General features: G+C 49.9%; 8 protein-coding genes and 1 non-coding gene across 9 annotated transcripts; 5 read left to right on the forward strand and 4 right to left on the reverse strand.

Moving 5' to 3' along the window:
- Nucleotides 1-97: 97 nt before the first annotated feature.
- Z518_00480 (uncharacterized protein) lies at nt 98-2459 on the reverse strand (the record flags this gene model as incomplete). The annotated part of the gene is made up of 6 exons (XM_013421083.1): nt 98-770; nt 856-950; nt 1004-1105; nt 1228-1819; nt 1925-2183; nt 2255-2459. 6 exons carry the CDS (start codon nt 2457-2459, stop codon nt 98-100), a joined length of 1926 nt encoding a protein of 641 aa, XP_013276537.1.
- A 6638-nt stretch (nt 2460-9097) lies between these two features.
- On the forward strand, nt 9098-10287 carry Z518_00481 (uncharacterized protein; the record flags this gene model as incomplete). Its single annotated transcript, XM_013421084.1, has 4 exons — nt 9098-9344; nt 9466-9716; nt 9783-9829; nt 9891-10287. 4 exons carry the CDS (start codon nt 9098-9100, stop codon nt 10285-10287), a joined length of 942 nt encoding a protein of 313 aa, XP_013276538.1.
- Nucleotides 10288-10841: 554 nt separating this feature from the next.
- Z518_00482 lies at nt 10842-11024 on the reverse strand. Its single transcript has one exon. It is a non-coding gene; the product is annotated as a tRNA-Ser (tRNA).
- A 1438-nt stretch (nt 11025-12462) lies between these two features.
- Z518_00483 (uncharacterized protein) lies at nt 12463-12979 on the forward strand (the record flags this gene model as incomplete). The annotated part of the gene is made up of 2 exons (XM_013421085.1): nt 12463-12636; nt 12719-12979. 2 exons carry the CDS (start codon nt 12463-12465, stop codon nt 12977-12979), a joined length of 435 nt encoding a protein of 144 aa, XP_013276539.1.
- Nucleotides 12980-14042: 1063 nt separating this feature from the next.
- Nucleotides 14043-16332, reverse strand: Z518_00484 (uncharacterized protein; the record flags this gene model as incomplete). Its single annotated transcript, XM_013421086.1, has 9 exons — nt 14043-14153; nt 14252-14309; nt 14366-14456; nt 14510-14625; nt 15381-15612; nt 15656-15762; nt 15891-15961; nt 16070-16088; nt 16160-16332. 9 exons carry the CDS (start codon nt 16330-16332, stop codon nt 14043-14045), a joined length of 978 nt encoding a protein of 325 aa, XP_013276540.1.
- A 379-nt stretch (nt 16333-16711) lies between these two features.
- Nucleotides 16712-18207, forward strand: Z518_00485 (uncharacterized protein; the record flags this gene model as incomplete). Its single annotated transcript, XM_013421087.1, has 3 exons — nt 16712-16892; nt 16981-17860; nt 17940-18207. 3 exons carry the CDS (start codon nt 16712-16714, stop codon nt 18205-18207), a joined length of 1329 nt encoding a protein of 442 aa, XP_013276541.1.
- A 941-nt stretch (nt 18208-19148) lies between these two features.
- Z518_00486 (uncharacterized protein) lies at nt 19149-21121 on the forward strand (the record flags this gene model as incomplete). The annotated part of the gene is made up of 4 exons (XM_013421088.1): nt 19149-20081; nt 20130-20266; nt 20313-21033; nt 21068-21121. 4 exons carry the CDS (start codon nt 19149-19151, stop codon nt 21119-21121), a joined length of 1845 nt encoding a protein of 614 aa, XP_013276542.1.
- Nucleotides 21122-23018: 1897 nt separating this feature from the next.
- Nucleotides 23019-23846, reverse strand: Z518_00487 (uncharacterized protein; the record flags this gene model as incomplete). Its single annotated transcript, XM_013421089.1, has 1 exon — nt 23019-23846. One exon carries the CDS (start codon nt 23844-23846, stop codon nt 23019-23021), a length of 828 nt encoding a protein of 275 aa, XP_013276543.1.
- A 2480-nt stretch (nt 23847-26326) lies between these two features.
- Nucleotides 26327-26566, forward strand: Z518_00488 (uncharacterized protein; the record flags this gene model as incomplete). The annotated part of the gene is made up of 1 exon (XM_013421090.1): nt 26327-26566. The coding sequence occupies one exon, from the start codon at nt 26327-26329 to the stop codon at nt 26564-26566; it is 240 nt and encodes a 79-aa protein (XP_013276544.1).
- Between the last annotated feature and the right edge of the window lie 583 nt (nt 26567-27149).

Raw genomic sequence — 27149 nt, forward strand, 5'->3', positions numbered from 1 at the left:
CATATATGACTATATGCCCACGCACTCTGAGGAATATTCCTTCTATGGCAAGCGACCGACAAGAGTGACATGTCAAAAATGACGGTGAAGGAGATTTTTACAGACTCACAAAGAGCCCGGCAACGAGGAAGAATACGCAAAAGCAAATCTTCCTCTGAACGGACTCGAAGGCAACGAACCCATTATGGGATGCGCCATTCTCTTCGCTCGACTCATTCCCATTCCCATTCCCGCTCGATCCAGATCCCTCGGCACCATTTGAGCCCTGTGTCTGCTCATCCGCCTGAGCCTGTACCTCCGCCAGCGCGGACACCGCGGGCGTAAATCCTGGTCCGGATGGTGCATCGGTCTGAAACGCTAAACATTTCGTCGGCAGGGCCGCAACCGGCACCGTCGCAAGCGGCCACGCACTGGAGAAGTCCAATCTTGGCAAACCATCAACGCCAGCACGCATATCCACACCGACGCCAAGTTCAAACCCCCCAGCAACGTGGGTGAGATTGTGGAACAGGTCCTCGAAGTCGGCTTCGTGGGCAGGAAGGGGTGCGTCGTCGGAACGATTGTCGCATTGCGCATTCACGGTGTCGGTCGCGAGTTGCGTGATGGTCACGGTCGTCTTAGGCAGGTCGAGGTACGTGCCAACTTCGGCGAAGAGGAGGTCGAACATTTCCATGCCGAGCGTGATATGGGGGGTTAAGCTGAGGTCGAGGGTTAATGAGATGTCGGAGATGTTGGCTTGGAAAGGCACATCGGTGAGGGATACGTCATCTCTTTTCAACAAAGTTCGTTCATTAGTGCCGTTGAACATCAAGGGAGTGATGGACGATGAATGAAGAGTGCTGAACGGATACTTACAGACCAGTCACAGTCGATGAGGCAGGATCTGCGAAATTGAGGGAGATATTTAGATCGGGGATCTGCGCGTGAAGTATCGAAGTATCAGCATCGGGCTAAAACCAGACAAAAGTTCAAGACGTTGCCAGCTGTATGTCCTTGTACTTACGTTCAATTCAAAACCGTAAGACATCTCAATCCCGCCCGAGAGCTCCCATGACAACGATAATGTTGGTTCAACGAGGATTCCGCCGGCGCCGATTCTGGGTATCTAGATATGTGGAACACATGCGTCAGCCATCCAAAGAATCTTTTTCCTCCTTTTTTTTTGGACGGATAGACAAATGGCAACGATCAATGTAACTCTATTCTTATCGACTCAACTCAACTTACCGCAAATCCAAAGACAGGGATACTAAACAGCGGCAACGACATCTCGCCCTCCAGCGCCGGTGAGATTTGCAGCTCGACATGCGCAACGAGATCTTCTATAACCAACTGTACGTAGCCTAGGCTAATAATATCGGTGAAATTGTCGACGTCGGTCCAGTCCTCAACATCGAGAAGATCCCATTCCCCCTGTGCGAGGGTCAGGGTCCCGGCCGTGCTGCACTGTTTGCATCCGATCGCAATGGGGAGGGATGGAAGTGGTTGGACGCCACCGGGGAGGGAGGTCGGGAACCAAACATCTTGCACGCCGTGAGAAAGGTCGATGGATAAGGATGTTGCGGTGGCAGTTGCGGTGTCGGAGGGGATCAGGCTGGTTGCAGTCAACTCGAGTGGGCTGGATGTGGGCGATGGAGATTCGGAGGACTCTTGCTCTTGTCGACGGTTCAATTTGTGATATCGAGGACGGTGGAATGAATGGAGTTCTGGCGAGTGGTTGAAACTGAGGTTAATATGGTGGAATGCTTGATGCCATTCATTTTCTTCGATCGAGAAGATGACGGTTTTGCTGTCGTTGATAAAGGTGGCCGAGTTAATTCTGTGTAATGTTAGAAAGCAAAAGCAGAGTATAATCCAAGGTCCGATTGATATCGACTCTGAGAGAATGAGGGTGTGGCGGTGGTACTCTGAAGACTTTACTTACTGAAAGGGTACCCGGGCGCCTTCTTCGGCATATCCACATCCAGCATCGGTGGCAATAATGTGGCCGCTCTCCAAGTCCATCCAAGACTGCTGTGCAACGTCGAAATCGGCTCTACTATGGAAAGTTATGGTGAGAACTGTCTTGGAGCATTGAATGTCCGTCAAGAGGTGTTCGATGTGCTCAAGCACAATGAATGGCGTGTGTGATTCGACCCGGAGCGTGGATGAGAAGATCGGTTGTTGGCCATTGTGATTTTCATCTTTGCATTTTCGTTAATATCATTCATTCATTTCCTTTGGTGTCATTTGCAACTAGAGGGAGAGACATTACCATCTGCATAAACCAATTCAGCGCTGTGGACAGGGTTGAGATCATTGGTCCTTTTGAGTATGTCTGAATAGACTGTCGCTGCTTTCAAGGTCCGGAAATTTGCTTGGTGAGAGAAGAATTTTGGCTCCAAGACTGCAGCACATCCACTGGTGAGGATGTCCAAAAACAACCATATTTGAAAAATGAAGGTGCGAAGGAAATGCATTCTTGCCGTCTTGAGCATGGAAAATGAAAAGAAAGGAGTTGCCAGGCAAGGTATCCTGGGGTATTTGAACCGCCCGTCGAGGAAGAACCTGATGATACCTAAGAGAGGAGGACTCCCTGTACTCTCTCTGGCTATGTATCGTACAACATCTTCTCGGTTCCTCTTTTGGGTTTTGTCGATGGAAAAGCCGCCATGAGCCTGAACGGATGTGACTGTGGCGTTTTTCGCGGCAGGAATAAGACGTGTATGGAGCCGGGATTATGATATGGGTCAACCATTTGGCCCGAATATAGCGTGGAGGCATGAGACGAGTGTATGCATGATGACCTCCTGAGTTCATGAAGCCCGCTGAGAGTATGCTGACATCGTCTGATTTGAAGCATTCAGGCCCCATCGCTTTCCCCTGTACTTGTGAGTAGTAAGACAGTCAATGAAGGAGCCCCTTGAAGTTAGAATTGTAGATAGAAAATCAAAAGAACAATGTACAACTCGATCCAGGTTTGAGACCCATGAGGATTGTTCGGTATCCCCGCCCAGATTTGAGTGACTAAAATTTCTACAACATGGAATATCCTTGTTTGTTGCCGGCTATTGGCTGGCAAGAGCAGCGTATCCGATTGTGCTCTAGGTTGAACGACTGAATAATCTCCACAAGCAACGGAGATTGGCTGGTAATGATAGCGAGACCAGTTCAATCCCTGCAAAAATCCACCTCTGACACAGAAAACTTTTTGTCACCCGAAGTGTACGGGGAGTTTTGGCAAATTGTCTGCAGAATCAGACAGGCTGTGGATCAAATCTTGTCCGAAGTCAAAATGGCGCAATTCGGGGAGACGGGAAGGGCAAGGACCCCCGGTACACTCTCAAACAAGCGTTCGGTGGACATCGATCGCCGCAATAGCAAGGCTGAATCGGTACAGCAAGCTGATTGAGGCAGAACTCCATTTTGGCAGCTCTGTGATAGTTTCTCGGAAGAATTGAGCTCCGTAAGCTCCGGATAGACATTGACGATCATTCCAAGAGGACGTATTTTGCCTCTGCAAAGACCTATGGCCCGACCACCGAGGTGTAACGGCTGCCAAGAAGGTCGTGAATGACGAAGGCAGTAGACGGCGCATCCAGAAGTGGGCTGTTGAAACGGGATCAGCCTCAACTTCGTGGGACGAATACTTCAGTCCGGGAGTGGCCACGACTGTTCCTGTACCTGTCTCTCTAGCCACGCCTATGCGCAGGGAGGGAATCCAAATTTCTCGTTGAACATCTTGGGGCAGCTCAGGATCCGGTAAGAGATTGACATGGAGGAGGCATCTCATTGCTCCGGTCAGATCCTGGGCGAGAGGGCTTGCTGAAAGAAAAAAAATCCCTAGGGGGCTAAACAGGCCATGAGGCCGCATATTCTGATACTGTTGCCAAGGTTGGTAACCAATACCAGGTATATCCACCCCCTTTTCATTAGGCGGTCTCAACTGGCAGGGATCGCAAGCCACGTGCAAGGCACTTTTACGACAAATTCTTTTCTTTCAGCGTCCACATCCGCCTTCCAAGTCTTCCCATTTCTGTTGGAGAATTGATTTCCGACGATACTGAACTTCCATCAAAATCCAATCGGGAAGGGGGATGAACACACAAAGAAATAGGCATGTGGAGTCACGAAGCTGCCCCAGATCCCACGAACATGAAATGTCCATGCAATGATTTATTAATCAGAATTCGGATCGAAAGAGCTCCGGGATACGGGGAAGTACAAGACATAAGAATCACATCCCATTCGAGCTCTAATCCGAATATGTGCGAACGCGCTTTCACATCAGAGCCCTGTGCTTGAGAACATGGGTTGTGGCCATTAATGCCGATCATTGTGTTCTCATCCTTCAACTTGAATAAAGTAATGAGGACCTTAGCACCAGATTTCCCTCAATTCCTGCTGTTGAGCAGTTTTGAATCTCACATCCGTGGCCTTTGCAAAAGGAGAGTTTTAGATGAGATCTACACCCAACTCATCCCTCCCTTCCAAGCCATGAATTTTTCCCGGGAAAACAATAACTGTTACAGGAACAAACCCCAGAAGCAAAAGTGCATCGCCGCAACAAGTTGCGATAGAAATCGATACCCAGACGACCAGAGTGGTTGAGCAAGACGAAAGCTCTATCTGTCGTAGTGACCACAAGTTCAAGGATCCATCAATATGCCCGTTCCCGGAAAGCAATGCGCCAAACTCCTTGGAAGCATTGAGCAGCCCACCTGAGTGGATCTCCAGGTTCTTTCCAGGTCTTGCATAGGGTCAATTCTGCAACGCTGGTCAGTGACCAAGAAACTGGCAATCAATTCGCCTGCGCAGTCAAAGTTGCATTGCCCTTTATTCGTGACGCTCACTTATGGGTGTAATAATTTCGAGCAAGGAGCGGGGAATAATTTTCCAATGCTTTTCGGTCCTTGTCTGATAGTGAGTCCAACGTTCCTGAGTGGTTACCCCAATATCAGCGAGACGATACGATTAGGCTGGAATTTGGACAACGGCAACGATAATACTCTGCAGGATTGGACGTCGGTCAGAGACGAGCCCCATCGCAAAAATGTGTTGTTCCTGGTAATAAAACGGTTGGGGAGTCACATTGTGCCTAGACCAGTTCAGCGTCAAGCCTTCCCCTATGGTTGTTCCGTCCTTTAAATATTCAATGACTTCTTTTCAACGGATCTTGAGCCTGGGATATCTATCATCTGCTCCGGTACCAGTCGACCTCGGGTGTCTTTCGTTCCACATGCCGGATGTACAATGGCCAACCTCGATCCTTATCCGCCAGGCTACTTTACCTAAAGCTGCCCGGTCTACCCGTAAACCCCAGCGCCCGCCTCACTCGCGGGTACGGACTGTGCAAGAGTACTAATATATTCAACATGCGACGAGGATGTCATGAAGGAATGTACTACTTCTGGGAAAGTTTTCTGTAAGAATCAATGGTATTTGCGATACCCACGCTACTCGAATATCTAACATCGCCGAATCTGGAAGTTGATCGCACGATTCCTGCAACTGGTACAAATTCTCTTTCCATCGGTACTTACGAAGTTGAGGATATCCAGCCAAGGAATGATTTCACTCTGGAGAAAATCCTGGACTGCTTCGAGGGTGATTCTCTATGATGTTCCAACCGTTATCCACCTCCAATTCCCCGATACTACCTCAAGTTAACGGATGAATCATACGTGGACGCGATTGTGAAGAAGTATAACCATTTTATTGTCGAGTGTGCTCTTCTGCTAGCGCAGCCCCAACTCGAAGGCGGTGGTCTTCGCCTTCCAATTTCCCGGTCTTGCGGATCTCTGGCTCAATTTCAAGAAGATCTCAGGCTTGGGCCTGACTGGGCTGGCACAATTCATTCCGGAGATCCGTCATACGAGAACCGCGTACCTGGAGACACCAAGCAGTGTGCAAAATGGAGGAACACCATGAAGGATTCCACATTAATGGGTGTTCAAGAGGAATATTGGAAACCACTACAGGAGAAGCACTTTGGCTGGGTTAGTGCAAGGATAAGATACGGATATATTCTCACGAATTATGAGGCAGTGTTCATCCGTCGTACAAAATCACAAGAACCACCTGAACCTCTTTCTGTGACCGGGTCCCGATGCCACCCTCCACTGGAACACAATCGCGTGACACCTTTCACCTCGGCTATATCAGGGACCTCCGCAATGTCTCTTGATTTTTCGGGTTCGCCATACACCGGTACGGGAAACCCAGATATAAATGAAGCACCATGGGAGATTGTTGTTGCACCATGGGCAAATTCTGGTAGGACGCAGCTATCTATCAACTTGGGAATCTGGTATGATTGCATTGATGATGTCAAGAGTACGTCCACTTATCTTAACCAGTACTTCGGATATGCAACAAAGATATGGCCATTCTAACCGACGACCAGCAATGTGCTGGCTGGTGAAAGGTACTGGCCCTTAAGATTCTCCTCTTTCATGATAGCGGCAACGGAGGTCCTGGGCTCACCCGACGTATCCATAACGAGAAGAGTGTTATCCGTTATAGGTGTATAATTATCGCCAACCCCCTCTTCTTTCTCTCTTCGCCCCTTTTTGTTTGCTTCACTCTTCCGTGAGTGACAGAGTCAAAAGAGAGCTCTTGTGAACCTCTGCGCTTCCCAGATTGAAGTTCTCGAATCAGTCATGACGAACTCTCATTCTGCTTTGTGGTGGTAGAAATTTCCCGGAACTTGTCCTTAGACCTTTAGATCTCGAAGTACGCGTGGACGAGGTGGGAGGAGAGAACGTTGCAGGCTAGAGCAGGGCACTCTCATCTTCTCCTGTCACGACGGCACTTTCCTGGATTAATTTTCCTCTCCAGATACCATGCTCTCTCGAGCCAGTTCTTGTTACTCAAGAAAGTTGAGAGCATCCCCCAAATGTTCGATCTCGATGGATTTGGACGACCCGATGGAAGCACAATGACAACATTCTCCCGTTGGATGGTCGGTCTAATCTTCCACGGACCATTTCAACGACCAGCGGCTTGGTGAATACATTGGTTGGGTAGGGACGGTACGCCTGGTTTCGCCGAGACGTTGATCTCGACCTCGGGTGTTGGCCCTTCTGGCCGACAACTCTCCCTCTGTGGCCTGCAACATGCAGAATCATAAGGTAAACCATTCTGTTCTCGCCGAATTTCTCAGCCAAAACCCCTCTGCAGTTATGTTCCGGAGATTCGGAGGCTGAATTTTCGCGTTTAGGATTGGAGCTGAAGACAATCGAGGAGCTCGATCCCAGTGTGGTAACAGGTCCCAAACAGCCTGTCAATTATAGATGGGCAGAAACACACGCAAATCATACACACACACACCCAAGATTGCAGCTGCTGTCACGGAGGTAACGGCTGAGAGGACCCTAAAAAAAGGCCCCCCAATGTTCCTCCAGGAGCCAGTCTTTCGCAATTAAGAGCATGGGAAACCTACATCAATGCAATGATCTAAATTCGCGAGAGGCTTGAGAAATACAGTAGGTTCCGTTGCTCCTATCCCGATGAGGCACTCGCTTGCCATGCCGAACAAGAGACGCGGCCATCTCCATCCCGCTCAACGGCTAACATCGTCCGCAGATGGCTCGACAGCCTTCTCGCCATGGCGATAGGCTCCTCAACAAGTCTGACGAAGATGTCGGGGATCCTCAAGGAGACATGCAAGAAATACCGAGCTTCTACCCTCGTCAAGGGCTGACCCGTCCCACCGGCTGGATCTTTTTGGACTGAAGCGTTGTGTCTCAACAGACCGAAGCCAGTCTAGAGTGTTATCCATCGACGACGCATCCGACAGCGCGGTCGGACAAGGTGTTTTAACTATGATTTCCAGTACCATATCGGTGATCTCCATCGTGGTCCTCTACTTCATCCACGACCCTCCTTCATAAGGGTTGGCTTGATTTTCGTGTTGACAGCCGTTTACGCTGTCGTCTTTGTGCGGGGGGTGATGCTCGAGCTGGATAAAATGCTGGCTATCACCACCGCACAAGTGTATCGCCACGTCCATGACTCTGTGTGTCCCCACACTGCCAATAGTATCGCCATAGTCCGGGGGCCCTACATTAGCAGCACTGCTAACCGAAACGATTCCACAAGTAACATGCCGAACAATCAAACATCAGCTTGATAGCCTCGCAAGTCCCTTCTGGTTCTCTCTTACCAGATATGACGCTTGTCTGTTTCAACCTCAAATCAATTAGCACACGAATTCCATTTCATATGTCCGTGATCACGACTCGAGGAATCTGGTCTGCCTATTTATCAAATTTCGTCTTCATCTTCAGCCTCAAGACGCGACGTGATTCACAACAGCCGTACTTATATCTATATTTATACACAATAAAAAGTCATGATCATCAAACACGACTCGATTCGCATTGGCCCTGGCCACCCCATGACATTCTACCAGAAAGGCGACTCCTCCTAAACCAATCCGACATCGAGGGCTCAACGCCTCGGTAAGCTAGCCAGAAACGCATTAGCGAAGCGAGAGCGGACGGAACCATTTTCGGCGGCCACCATCCTTCGAACCTTGAAAGTTGGATCTTGTCAAGTCGACTTTCGATTGGACATCTTTTCATGTCTTCTCTGCGATAGGATTTGATGATACGAATTTTAATGGATATGATATACAAGGCCTCGTAGCCACTATCGCTCTTCTAGAAAGAGGGCAACTAACCCGTAAGCCTGGTGGTCAAACCCCAGAATCTCTCTCTCTCTTTTTCCCCCCCTCCCTCCCCCCTATCAAATTCCCTCCCATTCTCCCAGTTTTTTTCCAAAAAAAAAAAAAGAAAAGAAAAGAAAAAAGAAAAAAAATTCCGACCATGCCTGCATTCACCCCCACATCACACTCATTTTCACTCCCTTCCTCGCCTGGCTTATAATCCGTGCCTACCGAGTCTTCATCAACTACCTCTCGGCCCGCAAGCTAGGTATCCCCATCATCGTGGTACCCTGTTCCCGGCAAGAAGCCTGGTGGATCATCCTCTCCAAGAAGTTCCGTTGGCTACGCCACATCCCCATACTCGGTTACTGGGTCGACAACGTGCACCGTCGGCCCGGCCACTCGGGCACACTCGGCGACATCCGCGACGACTGTGTCTTGGTCGCCATGCACGTCCTGTCGGCAGCCGGATTCGGGCACGCGCACGATTTTGACGGCGGTTTACGCGAAGTCCCGCAAGGCCACACCTGGAGTCTGGTTGATGTCCTAATGGTTTTGCTGCAGAATCTTCGATATACATTGCTGTTTTCAAAGTCGATGCTGCTCGGCATGATGATGCCGACCCAGTACCGCGAGATTAACGCCACTATGGAAGAATTTCGCCAGTACATGAAGGAGATCATCGCGGAGAACCGTGCGACCACCCAGGGTGGAGGCGGTGGAAATGCTACGAGGGCGGATATTGTCAGCGCCCTGGTCGAGGCGGATGAGGCGGCGAAGCGAGAGGAGAAGCCCAACGTTACCGTCAAGAACAGTTCGGGTTTGGAGGGCAGCCACGAAACCTATGTATCTCAGTGACGGCGAGCTATTGGGCAATCTGTACGTGTTCAATTTGGCTGGATTTGAAACGACGGCCAATTCCTTGACATTCACCATTTCCTTTCTCGCTGCCAATTCAGATGTGCAGGAGTGGGTAGGCGAAGAGATCGATGCTGTCGTGAAGGGCAAAGACAATCTGGACTATGAAGAAGGTTTCCCCTTGCTGGTGCGATGCTTGGCGCTGATGGTATGCTCCTGGTCCCCCCGGCCCGCATGTAAAATCCAGGTTCAAAACTGACGGCGTCTGCTACAGTACGAAACTCTGCGTATCTGGGGCCCTGTCTCCGACAACTCGCGTTGGTGCGATGGCGAGTCCCAAACCCTGCGCATCAAAGGACCACGAAATGGTCGTACCTGCCAGTACATACGTGACCACCAACTTGTACGGCATCCATAGCGATCCGCGCTGGTGGGGTGCGGACTCGCTGGAATGGCGACAGACGCGCTGGGTCCGAGTTGACGAGAAGACGGGCAAGGAATCAATCGCGCCACAGCCGCCTGGAGCCGCGTTTATGGCGTGGAGTGCTGGACCGAGAGTCTGTCCGGGCCGGAAGTTTAGCCAGGTCGAGTTTGTCGCGGTCATTTCGTCGCTGTTGAGGCGCTACAGGCTGAAGCCGTTGGTAATGCAGAGTAAAAGCATGAAGACGGAGGAACAAGGGAGACGAGCGTTGTTGGAAGTCATTGACGATTCGATGAGTGGTGTTACGCCGACCATGAGGAGGCCGGAAGATGCCGGGGTGGTGTTTGTCGAGCGGTGATCCGATCGGATCGTTGGACATGCATGGTGGATGACATACCCGTGTTGGAAGATGTATGCCACGAAGCAATTCAGCTCATCCTCTTCCCACAGTCTCCCATCTTTCAAATTCTCCCTCTACAGCTTCGGCCACGTCTCCCTCGATTTCCTCTGAGTCTCTGTATCTTCTACCAGACTCTGACACACCCCATTCGCCCTTTTCCTCAAACGCCTTCATCATTTCTTAGTCTTTCTGCTTGAGCTAGATCAGGGTATATGAGCGTTTTAACTCAATCCCATGTGAAATACCCCCCGATCCACATTGATTGTCAATTCCCAATGGATGGCGAGACTAAGCAAAAGTCATTCCCCGAAGTAGAGAAACAGCAAATCGGAAACGAACAAGTCTGGTGCTTCACTTAATGGTCTCTTCCGTTGGGGGCTGCTTCATTGGGTGACTCCGCAGCCGCGCCCTTTTTTCTCCAACTTCCAGCCCACAAGTCAATTCGATGCAGCAAAACACGGCTTCGGGAGGGGAAAAAAAGAAAAAGCTAAAAAGCAATCCACATCCCAGTCTGTCCTCAGCGAGAATCGAACTCGCGACCTTCGGATAACTTCTTGCGTTTGTAACACGCAAGATCATAGTTGGTTTCCAACGGATGGATCTATGAGACCGACCTGGAATGATATTAGAAATCTCCCCGAATTACGTTCGAAATAGATCTCAACTCACGTCATAACCGACTAGACCATGAAGACTTGAATGCAAGAATTTGAACAAAAATCGGTAGGTAAAATATATGAAATTAGATTAAGGAGTCGCATGGCAAAGAGCTTTTGCGGGGCAGGCACTTGAGCGGAAATTTGGCTGAATGCTCCGCGTTACTCGCGCCCCAGGCGGTGCAGCATTATATGCGCCCTAGCGTTTGTCAATGCCCGTTGTCAGCACCGCCAAGCATCGGCCACTAAAGAAAGCAAGCAGCCTTCTCGACAATGTTCAGCTCGTGTTCGAAGACAAAATGTGTCCCAGAATCCACCAAGGTCCCCATTGAGACTGCTGCGTACAAAAGCGATCCAAAAAGAACGGATCCGAGCTCCCTTTCATAAGAGTGTCTTCAGGGTGCAGAAGCAGCCAAAATGTCCATCACAACCAACCTCGACGACCCGCCTGTAGGCACCAAGTCACACACTACGAAGACTTCACGGCGCCGGTACTCTGGGGACTGTGTAGATAAACGACCGGGCTCCTTCAGTTCCAATGCCTTATAAGTCACTGATAAGACCCTAGCCATTATGAGCGGCCTGAGATAGTCACTAGAATTGCCAACATTGTCTCGTTCGTGATTGAGGGAGAATGCCGCACTCCTTTCAGAATCGACAATCTGAGCTTCGATAATACGCGCCAGGGGCAGCAGCCTAATTTTCGATTCCAACACACGAGCGGCGCAGTTACCATCAAGCCTGGAGGTTTTTGGCTATCGCCAAATATACCGTGGTCTGGCTCATCAGATCGACAGGTCCTATCAATCTGGATGTCTTGAACGTGCCATCAGCGGTCGAGGCCACCAATGTGGTGCCCGACTCTGTAGCTGGAGGAAGTGGCGAAACAGTCATTCTGTTCATCCACGTGGGACCATGGTCAGCTTGGAATCCAGTGGTCCGGATTAACAACTCTCGGGTGACAGGGACTCTATCATCGACAGCTGGAACAGTACCTCAGTTCGTTAATATCCTGATCACCATTCTGGAGCCATATGACGTCCAGATTGTCGGACATGGACGTCACAAGCTGTATATCCATTCAAACTGCCAGAGAAAGCCAACCCAATACGGTAGAACTCTTGAAGTTCAACGGCATCCCGCTCGCAAAGGGCGGTAGGACTGGAGTTCGGGTATTTTGCGGTGGGAAACCGGAGAGAGTGGATCGATCCCAGATTTCAACGCCACACTCACATGGTTGGGAAACTATAGAGATCATCCAGACAGCCCTCTGTCTTCAGAACAAGGTATCACCACTCCATTACCACTGTGGACGATGTTGTCACACCAGACCTTCACCAGCATTCGACGGTTGACTTCGTCTTACCCACGACCGGACTCAAGGGACCGTCAAATCCCTGCGACCATTACCGAAGACGTAACGATGCTGGAATTTCACCAAAGGTTTTCGACACCAACAGACATACCATTCGCCAGCATGGCCTCTCTGGAGATGGACCCGATATCCCTCGTCGTGTGGCAAGGACAGAATCTCATTGTGCGAAAGTGTGCTCCATCGGCAGTATTTGCCGATGCCATGAATGTGCTCCCCATTGCAGCAGACGAGGTGAGCATTTTCGACTACGGCAACATGATCAACATCACGGACGTTGTAAGCACTCCCAATAAAGGCCAAACCACCCCCTGCGCTTTATTTTTAACTAGTAAAACCATACAACATCACGCTCAGAAAGATGGCGATTCTCTGGAACGAACGGCCGTATCGGTGGAAGATCGTCGTCCGGGTGTTCAGGACTCAGTTGCAAAATGTGCTTGTAGGTCAAACGGAGCCGATGAGGCGTGTCTTTTATGACATATTTGCTATCGTGCAAGACAGCCAACGGCCTTTGAGCGCTGTGGCGCCTGAAATGGGTCATTGTGCTGGTCGAACACATGCTGTGTTAGGTCCCGCGGATCAACCACGCGACCCCACCCAGTTATTGGCTACCGGATGACACAGGACAAATCGACCCCGTTGGTATTGATCGTCGTAATGGGAATGATAATATCTTGGTGGAGATCCTTCAGCACTTGCGAACGGCTTGTTCTGGGATCACATGAGCTGTGCACCTGCTTATCCGCACGACGGTATAGTCGCCCCATATGAGGGGGTTCCTGGACGTTAGTACATGGGTGGATCGAAGAATTTGTCCTTTCCTAGCAAGACCAGCCCAGAATACTTGAAATGAGGAGCTCGAAAACGGTCATGACAAAGGGCAAGATGATGCGGGACAAGCTGAGACACTTGCCGAATACGATCTACGAGGTGCGGCTCGTGTTCGAAGTAAAGATGGAGACTGCAGTTCCCGTGGAATCGTCGGGGGACAGGCCACGTCGATATCGAGAGTGGACTTAAAGCGCAGATAGTTGAGGTATCCTCGTTGAAGGACAGCTCTGCATTGGCTGTTCCAACATCGGAGTATCTCATCACAGTCAAGAGGTTTTCTGGAGAAATCCTGCGTCTGTCCTTCCATAACTAGTGGACAGCGTCGACGTAAGATGTTTGGGACCGCACCGAAGTAGTAGAGTCATTCTAGTTTGTGACAAGTATCCCTAGTTGAATGGTATGAGGATGTCGCCGCCATCGAGGTGAGCTATCGGGAACAGGTCATTGAAGTACGAAGTAGCCGTTAGCATGTGCCAGTAATTTCCAACGTTTGTGTGAGTGAGGACCAAGCATCGGAAGCCTCGAAGGGCATCCATATCGCGATGCCGCTGGCTAGTGACCTAGCTTGTGTGTGAGTATGGCGATGTGTCTGAGAGAGTATGCGTTCATACCTCACATACCCCTATGCCCAGCCGATTCTATAATCCAGATATCATTATCGCTTAGAAAATGCACAGATGTGCATTGATCCATTCTAGCACGGTGACAGGATGAATTCGACGTAAAAAATGATTGATGTATTGAAGCAGCAGTCTCGCTATCAGGAGGTCGCTGCTGAATGTACGGCAATGGGGCGCTTCCTCAGGTCATCAAACTCGGATATTTAACATTGACATTGACGCTGGCATTTCCTACGGACTCAATTCCAGGTGTCGGGCAGTGATCTCGTCCTGCTGCTCACATTGGCTGAGTATGAGGGCCATGTGCGACAGATTATTTCGGACCAGAACAGATACCCAAATCTAATGTTGAAGTACCATCTCCACGTCCGCTGAGCTGGCAACCTGTTTATCAACGCTTTTGACGCTTTGCAAATCCCCCGCCACGGACCCGCACCGACCTCGGTCTCCACTCTAATTTGTCCCTCCAACGTTGTCACAAATTCCAGTCTTTGCTTTCTAAGGTTAAATCCATCAGCACTTTGTGCGGAAGCAAAGTAGGCTACGAAACGTACCGTAAGTAGCGCACATCAATGAACCGGAGTAAGCAAGTCATGATGATGGCTGTAAATAGGAGGGCCATCGCGGATTCCCAGCCATATTGATCTACAATATTTGATTAGCTGGAGCGAAAAGTGGGATTGTGCACAAACACATACAGTAAGGCGCTTGTTTCGCGGGCCACATCAGAAAATTGGACCACGCAGCAATAGCATAGTCCCCAGTGATAGCGACGCCCACAATGAGTGATCGTGCTTCAGGGTCTTGTGGGATGCTGGGTTTCATGAGCCATGGCACACTTCTCCATATCCCGATAGAAGAAGACTGCGAGCCACGCAAAAATAAGCGGAGCCGTGCCAAGGACCATAAAGTTGATAAAGTAGCTCGCACAAGCGGCCGAGAGGCTGACTTTCAGAGGATGAGATGTCCAAATACTCATAATGATGTCCGGTATGATTCCAACGGAGGCTTGGACAACAATCAATGGCCACCGAGCTTGGAAGTAATCCGAAGCGAAGCCCCAGATCTAGACGAAAACGACTTGTATAGAACTGCCACCAAATAGGAATCGCGTTGACTTGGGCTACACTCCATGTCTTCGTCCCATCAGGGTTTTTCAGACTCTTCAGGAACAGCCCAAAGTAGCTGTAACCGTTGTTTCCTAGGACCGTGCAAATGTACAAAATAACCACGAAATAGGTGACCCAGGAAGAAAACGTACGCCTATTGGTCGTCAGTTTTTTGAGGATAACAGGAAACATATTTCTTGTACTTAGCTCCGGCCCTGACACGGACTTTGGTTCTGCACGACCGTGTCGAGCAAGCCTATGCAGGGCAATCTCGGCATCCTCTTTCGTGAACCAGAAGGCCCGTGGATTAGGTCGATTGGGTAAATCAGGAAGCATAAAAAACCCTGCGAAGCCGCAAACAACGGTGATGATCGCATTGATCATGAAAGCCACCTGATGCACCAAGCAGGAATTGTCAGAGACTTGACCACCCCACAAGGGGGTGGAATGGCCACGTTACCTCCAGCCCGCAAGGCCACTGTGACCTTCCAGCGTACTGCTGATCGCCGCTTGAATGGCACCAGACACCATGCTTCCCATCGCTTGGCAGGAGTGATAAAACCCCATTCGTTGGCAAGCTCGAAAGGCGTATACTAATGCACTGATAGAGAGGTCAATTTGCGTACCCGAGATGGGCGTACTTTCACGCCCAGAGGCACCATCATCAGGTCCTGACGAGCGTTGAAGGTCACCTACTTAGAAGAGTCATCATCTCGGGCCAGGCGCTGCTCTCACAGAGACCAAGGAAAGCCCGTATAACGTAAATCTGACGTGCATTCTGGGTTGTGGCAATGAGACCCGTGAGAATGCCCCACATAATCTCCAAGCCAGAAAGCCAGAAGCTGGGTCATACATACGTCATCACGATTTGAGACGGGATCAGCATGAGACAATAGCCTACGTTGAAATAGGTCGTAAAGCTGAGGCTCTGGTGTCAGCAGGGATGACGACCATCGCAGGGAGAACCAACTAGTTGAGCTCGTTGCCAAAGAGTTTTAGGTCCTCCTTCATTCCGGAGACGTATGCATTGTTGATATTCGACTGATCCAGAAGAAAGCAAAAACATATCGAGGCGCCTGACTAATCCGCGTTCTGCAGGGTTGTTCCCATGTTGAGCAGGGGTAATCGGACGTCTGAAGTGGGACAAACCCATGGTTCCAAATCGATGCTGGAAGATAAAGTGAAGGCCATCGGGTAAGATGGAAAATCAGCAGGAATATGTACTTTAACTCAACATACCAATAACCCCACGTCTCTAAGACATCGCGCGAAGAGTGCAGATTCGAGTGGAATAGAAAATGGCGGGTTGCTGGCCCAAGGAAGGGCCCGGTCCCAATTGGAGCGGTCGACGCCGCCGCTCTGGCGGAGGCAGCTCCGCTCTGCTCATAAGTACTCGAACGCGTTTGATGCATCCCGGCTGGACTGGGGTCACTCTGCTACTCGGGAATGGGCGATGAGGGCATCATGTTCTGGATCTATACGGTGTGATAAACCAATGCTCCTGATTCGGAGCTGGACATGTGTGGCGGCGTCGTCCGACAACCATCGTTACAAACGTACAGCGCCGCCGATCGTCTTGGCCTCGCTACCGCATCGAAGCTACAACATCGAGCAGATCCCGCGTAGTTGACATTTGAGGTCATGTACTTATCACTGCCACCATCTCTTTGCTTTGGCAGGCATTGCAACTCCCCCCACGCCTGAAGCAGACTGTGACCGGCCGGACGACCGTCCAAATAAGTAACAGCACAACTGAAATCAACATCTTCCCAGTCACGATCAAAGGTAACAATGTCGTCGCCGAAGTCTTTCCCCGCGACTGTTGTCATCATTGGGGCGGGTGTGTTTGGGCTGTCGACAGCGCTGGCCATTGCAAAGAGGCATCCTTCGACGGACGTCACCGTTGTTGACCGTCTAACTCCTCCTGCTCCAGACGGGACCAGTGTGGATACGACACGATGCATCCGTTCGGGTAAGATTTTGTGCATTAGACCTCGACCAATCGAGAAGATGTGGACAAGAGTATACGAAGAGATTGGTTTGACCAACGCCATCCGCAGATTACGGCGATCCGATTTATACACGACTGGCAAAGAAATCTCAGAAGACGATTCAGCAGGACCCAGATCTGAGACGATATCTCTTTCCACAAGGCATGACATTCATGTGTGGTGGGCAGCTAAGCCGCTTCACGGATATTTGGGGAGTGATGCTGGAGCGTGCAAAGTTCCTGTCTGATCCGGAAGATATCGTGGAGTTATTGACTCGAGATGAAGTGTATCGGCGAATCCATGGCGAAAACTCTCAACCGCCTTCAATGGCGGACCTCGGAGGGAGATCGCAATGGAACAAGGCTTCCTGCAATCTTGAGGATGCTTTCATTGATGCGAAAGAGTGCATTCAAGTGTACTATGACCGTTGCCTAAAGCATCCGTCAATTGTCTTCAGGTGTGGCTCTGCTGTTGACCATATCGATATTATCGACAATCAGTCCAAGGGAGTTACGCTAGAAGATGGAAGCACAATTACAGCCGACCTAGTCCTCGTGGCGGCTGGTGCGTGGTCCAATCGGCTGGTTTATTTGGGAAACCGCGTCGTACCAATTGGCCATGAAGTCGCCTGGATTAAAGTCACACCGGAAGAGGAGGCGCGCTGGAAGAATATGTCTATTACGACGAATCTGAGCACGGGCTTGAACATGTTTCCCCCCTATCGTGGAGAGATCAAGATACTCCGCAGATCGCCGGGCCGCAAGAACACCATCATGGTGCGATATCCCGAAGATGGTTCAATGAAAATTCAGATCTCTTATCCACGAACCATCGTGAGCAATCCGACAGACGTGATTCCCGCTGATGCTGAGGCTGCGATGCGGAATAATCTGCGTGAGATTATGCCCACTCTAGCTCACAGACCATTCGATAGAACAAAGATATGTTGGTAGGTTCCACGATTTCCCATATCTCATCTCTCGTGGCAAGTCAGTTCAAGTCAACTCATCGTTAAATCGGAACTACAGGATCAGCACAACCCCCACGGCCGACTTCCTGGTCGCTCCTCATCCTTCTGTTGATGGCATCCATCTTGCCACTGGTGGTTCGGCGCACGCATGGAAGTTTCTACCCATCATTGGCGACCTAGTCGTCGATTCGATGGAAGGAAGTCTACCGCAAGGGTTGGTGGAAAAGTGGGCTTTTCATAAGTACTCAGAGTGCAAGGATGAGAACAGTCCTCGAATGGATGGCGAACCACAAGAATTGCAGGACTCGGTACGCCATCGCCTGTGATCATGATCTAGAGGGCTGTCTCTTTTATCTTCAGGAGAAATGTCCAACAATTAGTTGGTGTACATTGATTGTTGTTGAGTGCTCTGTCTGTTTGGCAGCTGGCCCTCCCAGATTGCCAGTACATGTACAGGTTTTGTTGGCCCCTTTTCTACTCCTGTTCCTACCCTATATCCTGAATAGGAATGATAACTCCATTTCCAATAACGGGGCACTGGCTACAAGAAATCCAAGCCAGGAGAAAATGTTAGATAGAAGAATGAACAGTCGAGGACAAATATAGGTAGCTTTTGGATGAATCTGCATCGAGATTCCGATAAAATGTAGGGCGGACAGTCCTTTAGTTCTGTTGAATTCGATGAAATGTTTGATAACCTGATACTTGGACGTTGTTGCCAATTGCGCGACAACCAAGGATGCTAGACGTCTCAATTATCCCGCTTTAGATCTATTCGAGTGTGGTGGCCTTGAAGGAATTTCTACGTACGTTCGCTTTTGATATCGTCTCCTATTCTCGTCTTTATACCCTGATTGCATTTCCATCATCGACTCCATGACTCCTATGATGACGGCTCGCAGTACTTGGAAACATATAAAGGCGCCATCTATGGCCAGGTCTAATATCACGGCCTGCATGCGTTGTCGGCAGAAAAAGAAACGCTGTGATCAGAAGCTATCAGTGAGTGTCCTAAACCAGGTGCCTTGAAGTATGTTGGCCCACAAGTACCAGAATTAAGCGACATGTCTTCACAGAAATGCGGCTTGTGCGAAATCGCCGGGGTTGATTGTGTTGGCTACGATGCGTTGACCTGAAGACGTGTACCTAGAAGGTCGACATATTGACATACCTCAACTGATAGACGTCAACTGACATAGTAATGAAAATAGCTATGTACACAGCCTCGAGGAACGTGTAGCTTATCTGGAACTGAAGCTTCAAGAACATGGCATTCATGATGGTGATATCGAGCGCACCCAGAGATCAACTTCTCCATCATCGTCGACCTTCGCCCCTCAAACGGAAACTTTGCCCCCCGGAAGTGGCTATGAGGGAGCTGACACCGCTGGCCGCAGATGTCGGCTCTGAAATGGCAGCAAAGGCGACACTGGATAGAGTTCTGAGTTTGGTGGAGCGTAGCTCTGCACATGAGCCGGCATTTTCTAATATCCTCTTGACCGAGCTCATGAAATCGAAAACGGTTCCACAGGTAGCCACATTCCGGAGCGCCGATCAAGCCACAGCAGAAAAACGCCTTCAATCTGATATGGTGAGTGACTTGGAGACTTCTCCAATTTCACTTCCTGCCAAAGAAAGTGCTCAAAACCTCGTCAAGGCTTACTTCCAATTCGCAAACCTTAGTCTGCCATCGCTCCATGAACCAACATTCCAACAGAAGCTGGAGCTTCTTTATAACATGCCACGAATGGTCGATTTGGCCGAAGTTCACACCAAGACCGAATCCAGACTCGCTGTTTTCTTTGTCCTCGAGGTTTTCGCAGTAGCTCTCTTGACATTGCAAAAGCAAGACCCGTCGAGGGTGCCAACTTCGTTGGCGGACCGATATCATAAAACCGCGCTCAGAGCCCTGAGCGAAGTGGGTTTGCCGAACGGTGTGGAGGGAGTGCAAGCACTCCTTCTCGTGGGGCAGTATTCGTACCATCACCCAACCGTCTGGGCTGTCTGGAAAACGGTGGGTGCAGCCCTGCGCCTGGCGGTGGAATTAGGCCTACATCAAGATCCACCACCGGGTGAGCTGGACTTTCTTACGCTGGATACCATGAGGAGAACCTTCTGGGTTGCGTATGCGATGGATAGGAATATCTCCATTTCCTTGGCCATGCCATCGTGCCTATCAGATGGTGCCATCACAGCCAAGGTATGCGAAGACCTTTCCTGGTCGTATTAATTGTTGAGCTTTTGGCAGTTTCCAAGTCAGGTGAATGATGAGTTTATCACGTCGGAGGGAATTGTAGCAACTGATGCAGATTGCCTGGGTTCCAAGAGTGTCGGCCTTCATGTCTTTCGATATCGCCAGATTCAGTCCGAAATGCGAACAGTCCTGTACGAAAAACCATCTCCGGCTTGTGCTCCAGTGGACTTGGACCAGTGGCAGCAAAACATGCACACGCGCATTCAAAATTGGTATAGCAGCGCTCCACGCAGTGACCGGTGGACCATTCATGAACGAAGAAATCTGGAGAACTTTGAACTCACAATTCCATCGGGCGTTGTTCTATCTATATCATCCATCGCTCAACATCCCATCTCCTTCTGAATCGGCATTGGTGGCTCTCACGGAGGCGGCAACACGCATGATCCAGCTGTATCGACGATTTTTCGATGAGCGCAGGCTCACGATATATTGGCAAGCCGTGGAAAATCTATCCTCCGCGGGTACGGCTCTGATGAACAGTTATTTTAACTCACTTCGGGTGCAAGAGCGTATCACATTTCGCTCTCTTGAATCACTCGTGCACACTTGCTCGTCTGTTCTGTGGGGAATGGTGGAGCACTTTCCGGCGTTCAAAGGAAAACGTGACGCATTTGGTATCGTGGCTTCGAAGATATTGGCAGATCTCGATAACGGCTCTGCAGCTCCTAGAGAAGCGGGGAAATTGTCCATAGAGGACAATGTGAGTACTGGAGAGCGCAGTCACCGTTCGAGGGATACCGAATATGCTCCCTCCCCTGTACAACAAGAAGGGCAACAACTAGTGTCTGGGGCCAAACGGGCGGACCAGTCTTCTTTCACGGCTATGTCTGCAGTATTTGACGACCAAACGCAAAGCCAACAACCTCAACTACCACCACCGACGACAGGGTCCGAGGTATGTCCACCTCATGCGCTTTTCTCATTCTCAGATTTCGACATATCTTTTGACTGGGAGGCTTTTGAAGACGCGAATGGATTTCTGACGCCAACATGGATATAAGCATGCCAATATATATATAATGGAGGAACCATATGCTGAATACTTAGGCCCTCAATTACATCCTACCTAGTGTCGCCCCGAATCCGAGGACTAAGCTCAAGGGCAATGGGATTGGACAGGTCGACAGCGATAAAGTATGTTGAGGTGACCGGTCGGTCAGATAATCATCCCAAACATGTTGGTGGGACATATGCTCGCAACTAGACAAAGTCCAATGATGACCTTTAGACCGGGAGAATGTTACATTGGTTCGGTACAACAATGAAGAACAAGAGCGTCGCCACAGCATATGTACGCAAAGACAGCATCTCTAAAGTTATTCATTGGTTGTACGATGAGATACGGGGTTCGGATAGGTGATTCGCAGGGGCCTTGGGCCTTAGGCCGGCGGTTGTTACCTCCTAATTAGAGAATCTTAGGGCGACGAGATCTCGGCCGGTTGTTTCCTAAGCCCATGCTTGGTCATCATTAAGGATATTGAGGGCAGAGGAGATGGAGATTGGTGACGATATGGAAGTTTGAACTTCTGCGAAGGAATTGGAGAGAATCCCGGCCCATGAGTCACGATGTAATGTGAATTCTCCTCTCAGCAGCAGCAGCAGCAGCCACGATGGTCACTATCATCGTCTGTGACCATGTCAAATGCATGTCGAGTTAGGAAGAGAAACCCTGAGACTGGGAAACAAATTCTGGCGCCCCTCATAATCGGGCGCTACTTCGCACAGGACCATTGAAACTTACGCTTCGCCGGTCATTTTTTCTGACCCCCCGAAAGATCGAATGCGGTGTGTCTCGAATTTGAAATTGTGTCAAAGAGGGCCGCAAAGAGTGGGCGGGGCGGCCAGGTTCCCAGGTTGGTGTTGGAGCTTCATGACAAATGAATAGCTGTCACTTGAGAAGGATATCGAGTCGAAAGGGATTACCATTGATGAAGACGATGAATGAGGGTTCAGAGAACGCCGTGAAGGTGAAGTTTCGTTCCAGAGGAGGTCCACATCAAGGAGGAGATCATCCTCCACTTAGCGAGAGGGATAAGTGCGATTCGGAGGCGGAGGCGGTTGCCAAGGTCCTCTGCCTCTTGCGAGACCGACCAGGATTCTGGTGGTCGTCTGGTAGGCAATGCTTCCGTGCTCACGGAGTAGATAGGCTTTCTTTTTGTGCCAGGTCTCGTGGATCCTTTTCGTCGTGGTCTGGGAAGTGATGCTCGAGATCATCATTCGCCGCTTCGCCTTCTTGATCGATCCAGCTTTGAACAAGGTATCGGCCGCCACTTGCCTCTAACCGTTTACCCATGACTCAGGGCAATGATAATGGATTGTTTGTGCTCTATCCGTCAAGATAAATGGCCAGTTCGAAGGGTATAGATACCTTCCAGAGACTATATGTCTGCTTTAAGTCAGCAATGATTAAGCCATGGGGTGATCATGATGAGAATTTTTGATTGCAAGCTCCTCAACATGAGCTCAGCAGTATCATCTACGTTGATAGACTAGGGTTGTTCTGTACCCCTGGTGGTATGGAGAGAAGACAAGCTAGCCAAGGCTAATATTACACTCGCCATTTCGAGTGCGATGTCAGAAGCAATCCTTGGCAGGTCGGAGAGATCGAGTGACACTCAAGGCAATTACATCCGTGGGACGATATGCAGGGACCCAGGGCTTGAATGCGTGGAAAGTTTCCATGTGCAGCAGGCTCAAGGGCCTCCCGTCGTCTCGCTGGTCATCGTGATATCGAGATACCCATTCGTAGCGGAGACGAAATCGCTTTCCGGGAGCGCAGGAAATCCAGTAAACCGGCCAGAATTTCGGAGCCGGAAACTGCGCTCGAGGGAAGCGCCCAGTGTCCAGCCTGGTTGTGTTGGGTCGGCGGCCGTGTCAAGTTCAGTCCAGGCCTAACGATTTTCTTTTCCATTTTTCCATCTCGGAGTTTGCGAAATTTCCTAAACTGCCGTAGGCCAGGACAAGAAATCCAAGGTCCTCTCTGTCGACGTCAAACACTTCCCACCAATTCTGTTCGGCCAGCTTGACGCCAGTTTCTCGTGCTGCAAGATAGATGGCTCCAACGGCAAGTGCATTCGGTTGATGTGTCAGGTAAAGAAACTGGGGGGAAAGAAGAGCCCCGTTCAAATGCTCGAAGACTCTTTGCGACAGTTTCGGCGAGGAGACACCGAGCGCTTGAAGATATGTCATAGCCAGACCATAGGGCAAGGCCACGCGAGTGTCGAATCCAATCCCGGCAAGTATCATGCTCTCGCACACAAAGAGCCGTTGTCTTTCTCTTTCGTAGGTTCCTTCCGACACAAAGTATTCGAGGGGTTCGGCATTGGTAGATGCCCCGGTCGGGTTGACAAATTTGAGCGGGGACGCTTTCGATATAAGGTATGCGTAGACATTGATTACAGATCGAGGGGAGACCGGTGTCGCCGACGTCTTTGCCGCGACATAGATGGATGCCGCTGAATATGTTTTGGGGCTGAAGCCGTCGCGATCTTCTGGTCTACTAGAGAGTAGAAATCGCTGAAGCAGGACAATGGCATGCGCAATGACTTCTTGTGAGAGGCGGAGGAGGATGCCGGCAGCTGAGGTGAGTTGACCTTGCGCAAATCGAATCGAACGGGAGTGATCGTCCTCAAAGTCGCGGAATCTGACGAGCTGATTGGAGGTGGTTAGGGGATTTGATAGGATCTCGACTGCAGAAGCCGGTACCATGATGAAGAAGAGCCCCCCGAACTCTGTAGAGTCCAAACAAGAACATCCCACTCTTAGTTGGACAAAATATCTGGTCCGGCGCAGCACTGATCAGACACGCGCAGTTCAATCTCAATCTCAGGTTGCTCTCTATCGCTCACCGATCAGAGTGGAACTTGCGGACCAAATTTGGATCTCTTGTTCGAACCCAATCCCGATATGCATTCATCAAATGGCATCCATTGGATACCACAAATTTGAGCTGTGGAATGAAGAAAGCTAAGGTACGATGCTTGTGAAAAAAAAATTCATATGAAAGTTAAGAAACAACAGATATCGCCCTAGGCTATCATTTTCCAATCGTGGGACATAGATTGGCGAGAAGTCGGCGGCGCTTTGGTCACTGTCCACTGAGTTTGGCCAACTTCGTACTCATCCCGTGTGAGACGTTTTGCACCCCGTTCGGCTTTTCGAGGCGAGAAGTTGACCCGGTCCGCGATAGATCCAAGCCACACTGAAAGCGCCGTACTCAGCTTTACAGCTATATAGGTCCTGAGCAGTTCCCTACATGGAGCCTGATCACATGGCGCGGCCCAAATGGATGAAGCACTCCTTCCTGGTCGGCATGTGACCAACAAACCCAAGAAAGAACGAGATCCCCAATTCATCGACATTGACAGGTCAAAACTTCACCCGGTCGTGCCCATGAAGACGTTAGTGCTCAGTTTATCCAAAACTGGAACTGCTTGTATGGACTCTCTCATTTCATTTTCCACTTCTGAATGATGATCTGCAGCGATGAAGCAAGCCTTTCTTTGATCTAGGGTACTCAGGTGCCTATCATATGACGGATGTCTTGACTTAGAATCCATAAGGTACAGACATGAGGACTCGAGCCTTCGATGCTAGTTGTGGAAGGGAAAGCACTTTGGGGAGAGAGGAACGGGACCAGCTGCTGGGCCATTGCATGCCCGTCAGCATTGGACGACATCATTAATCTACATTTTCCGTAACGTCGTGGCAGGCCGTCACAGACACGCCATGCGAGGAATTCACCCACGAGCTGATCGAAGCACGCCCCAGAGCCAAGGTGACTCTCTTGACTTGGGGTATTGATTCCTGGTACGAATCATACATGGACACGGTCAGCGGATCCTTGATGATCTATTATCAACGATATCGCAATACCTGGTTAATCCAGCGCTACCCGAAACCCCGATGGCCTGTCGGTGATCTTTTTGATCTTTCTTTCAAGTATCTGGGCTAGGAATTGTATCCCGCGTGTGTAAAGAAACATCTACCTCGACCACCAGGCGCGTGTTCGCATGCTGGTGCCCAAGGATTAGCTATTGGAATTCGATGCCACACAGGGTTGGGAATCACTTTGCAATTTCTGGACATTCTTGTGGGGCCTGAACTGAACTATTGAAAATAAGTCCATACATTTCATTGTCATGTTCCGAGTGCGCTCAAGGGCAGGTCATGGGCGTACACAATCATGAGCTCTAACATCTTTTCTGCCTCTGCAAACGCTTCCAATGCGTATAGATTATCCACTAGCGATTCGGCGATGTTAAGATAGCCTTCCGGCGTGAACGGAGGAGAGCAAAATTCCTGGTCATTTGATTCGACAGCGTGGCGATCTGTGCACGGTAATTGAATGATGACAACCGATCCTGTCAGGTTGCTGGTATATATACACGTTGTGTTGACCCCTTTTCTTCTCCTATTCCTACCCCTAAATCCTGCATAGGGGTGATAACCCCTTTTCCCAATAAAGGGGCACTTGCTACTATTCAACCGTTCAATCAGACCTTGTTCGACAAGGCTGCATTGGAGGTGTTCAAGGATGCTGCGGATGATTCGCGATATGCGGGTAAAGACGCCCGAGTAATCTATAAGTATTTAACAGAGAACAACCTGTAATGTAACATAATCCAAGGGCCGGGGGAGGAACGCATTTGCGTCAAAATGCGGCAAGGCCAGAGCCCATTGCGAGGCCCAAACCAGAGACTGTCTTGGCATGCCATTACCTTGCATTTGAATCATCGTCTTGTCCCTATCTCCCACGTGTTTCGCAACATGTGGATTTCGTAGACATATGTGGGTGTAACAACAATACTAACAAAGGGTGTAAAGAGAGGGATCATAAATCGTTGCGAGTACACAAGGTAAGGTGTGGAATGGCAATTTACTGAAACCTGTCTATCTATCTAAGGGTTCGAAGGCTCTTCTTATACCTTCGATCCTTTCATCTTCTTGCCTCCCTTTCGACGTCCAGCCCCCTTCCTGCCACCTTTACGATGGCTGGGAATTCGTGGCGTGATATTTGGGTGCTACAGTGGGAGTGGTCGGAAGCTCCTCCCGACTAGCGAGGGTATTAAAGAGGGCCGGAAGCGGCCGCCAGTTTTGATGTCCAGGCGGTCGACTTCCTCCAGACAATACCACCAAAGCCTCCCAAGTCGCAATCACAGCGATTGAATCTTACCGAAAGCATAAACATGGCAGCGCCAACCGACGACAAAGCCTCTCCAACCCTAGACGACCTCTTCGTCTTTGGGCTGGCCAATCGACGGGCTGTGGTGGGCGACGCCTTTGTGGATCAAGCTCTGGAAAAAGGGCTCGAGCGAATTCGCATTTCCCGGCCAAGAGCTCGTTACAACATGGTGCTGGGGATGGGGCATGGGGACGGCCTGGACTTGCCAAACGAGATCGCAGTTTGCTTAACATTGGCATGTTGATGGTCGGATGGAATTTTTCTTCTACGAAGCCCTCGTGGTCCCGCTCGAGACCACTGCTCTCGGTTTGGTCATTGGCTTCTGGAGTGATCATGTTCCTGTCGCTGCGGTATGCATGTCTAGACCACTCTTTTCTTGGCTCGAATGCATCGTCAATGACCTTCATATATGTATGCAGCATTCCCCTTCCACCAAGGTATGTATGTAACTGTCTCACACTCACTACCAGCAAATCGAATCACAGCCATTTGGGTAGGTACTATTTATAGGCATGCTATCGTGAACGGTGTCATCTGAACTTTTATTTCTTCGATCGACCACCACGAACCTTCTGGGGGTGGGCCTTGCGTTTGTCCGAGGGCCTACCCAACCAACGTTGATTCAGGGTCGACGTGAGGAGATATTTGGCAGCAAAGCTGAACAATACACATAGTAAGTTGTTTCTTTTTTCTTCTATCTGGTACAGCTGAATATATATCTCGTCTCGGTATGTCAGAGCCCGTTAATGTCCAAATTCCATTGCTCGGATGATCCTTCGCTCACCATCAATTTTTGCATGCGAAATCGTCGCTAGGAGAACTTGAGA

Source organism: Rhinocladiella mackenziei (assembly GCF_000835555.1).
Source record: "Rhinocladiella mackenziei CBS 650.93 unplaced genomic scaffold supercont1.1, whole genome shotgun sequence".
In the NCBI taxonomy this organism is placed as follows: Eukaryota; Fungi; Ascomycota; class Eurotiomycetes; order Chaetothyriales; family Herpotrichiellaceae; genus Rhinocladiella; species Rhinocladiella mackenziei.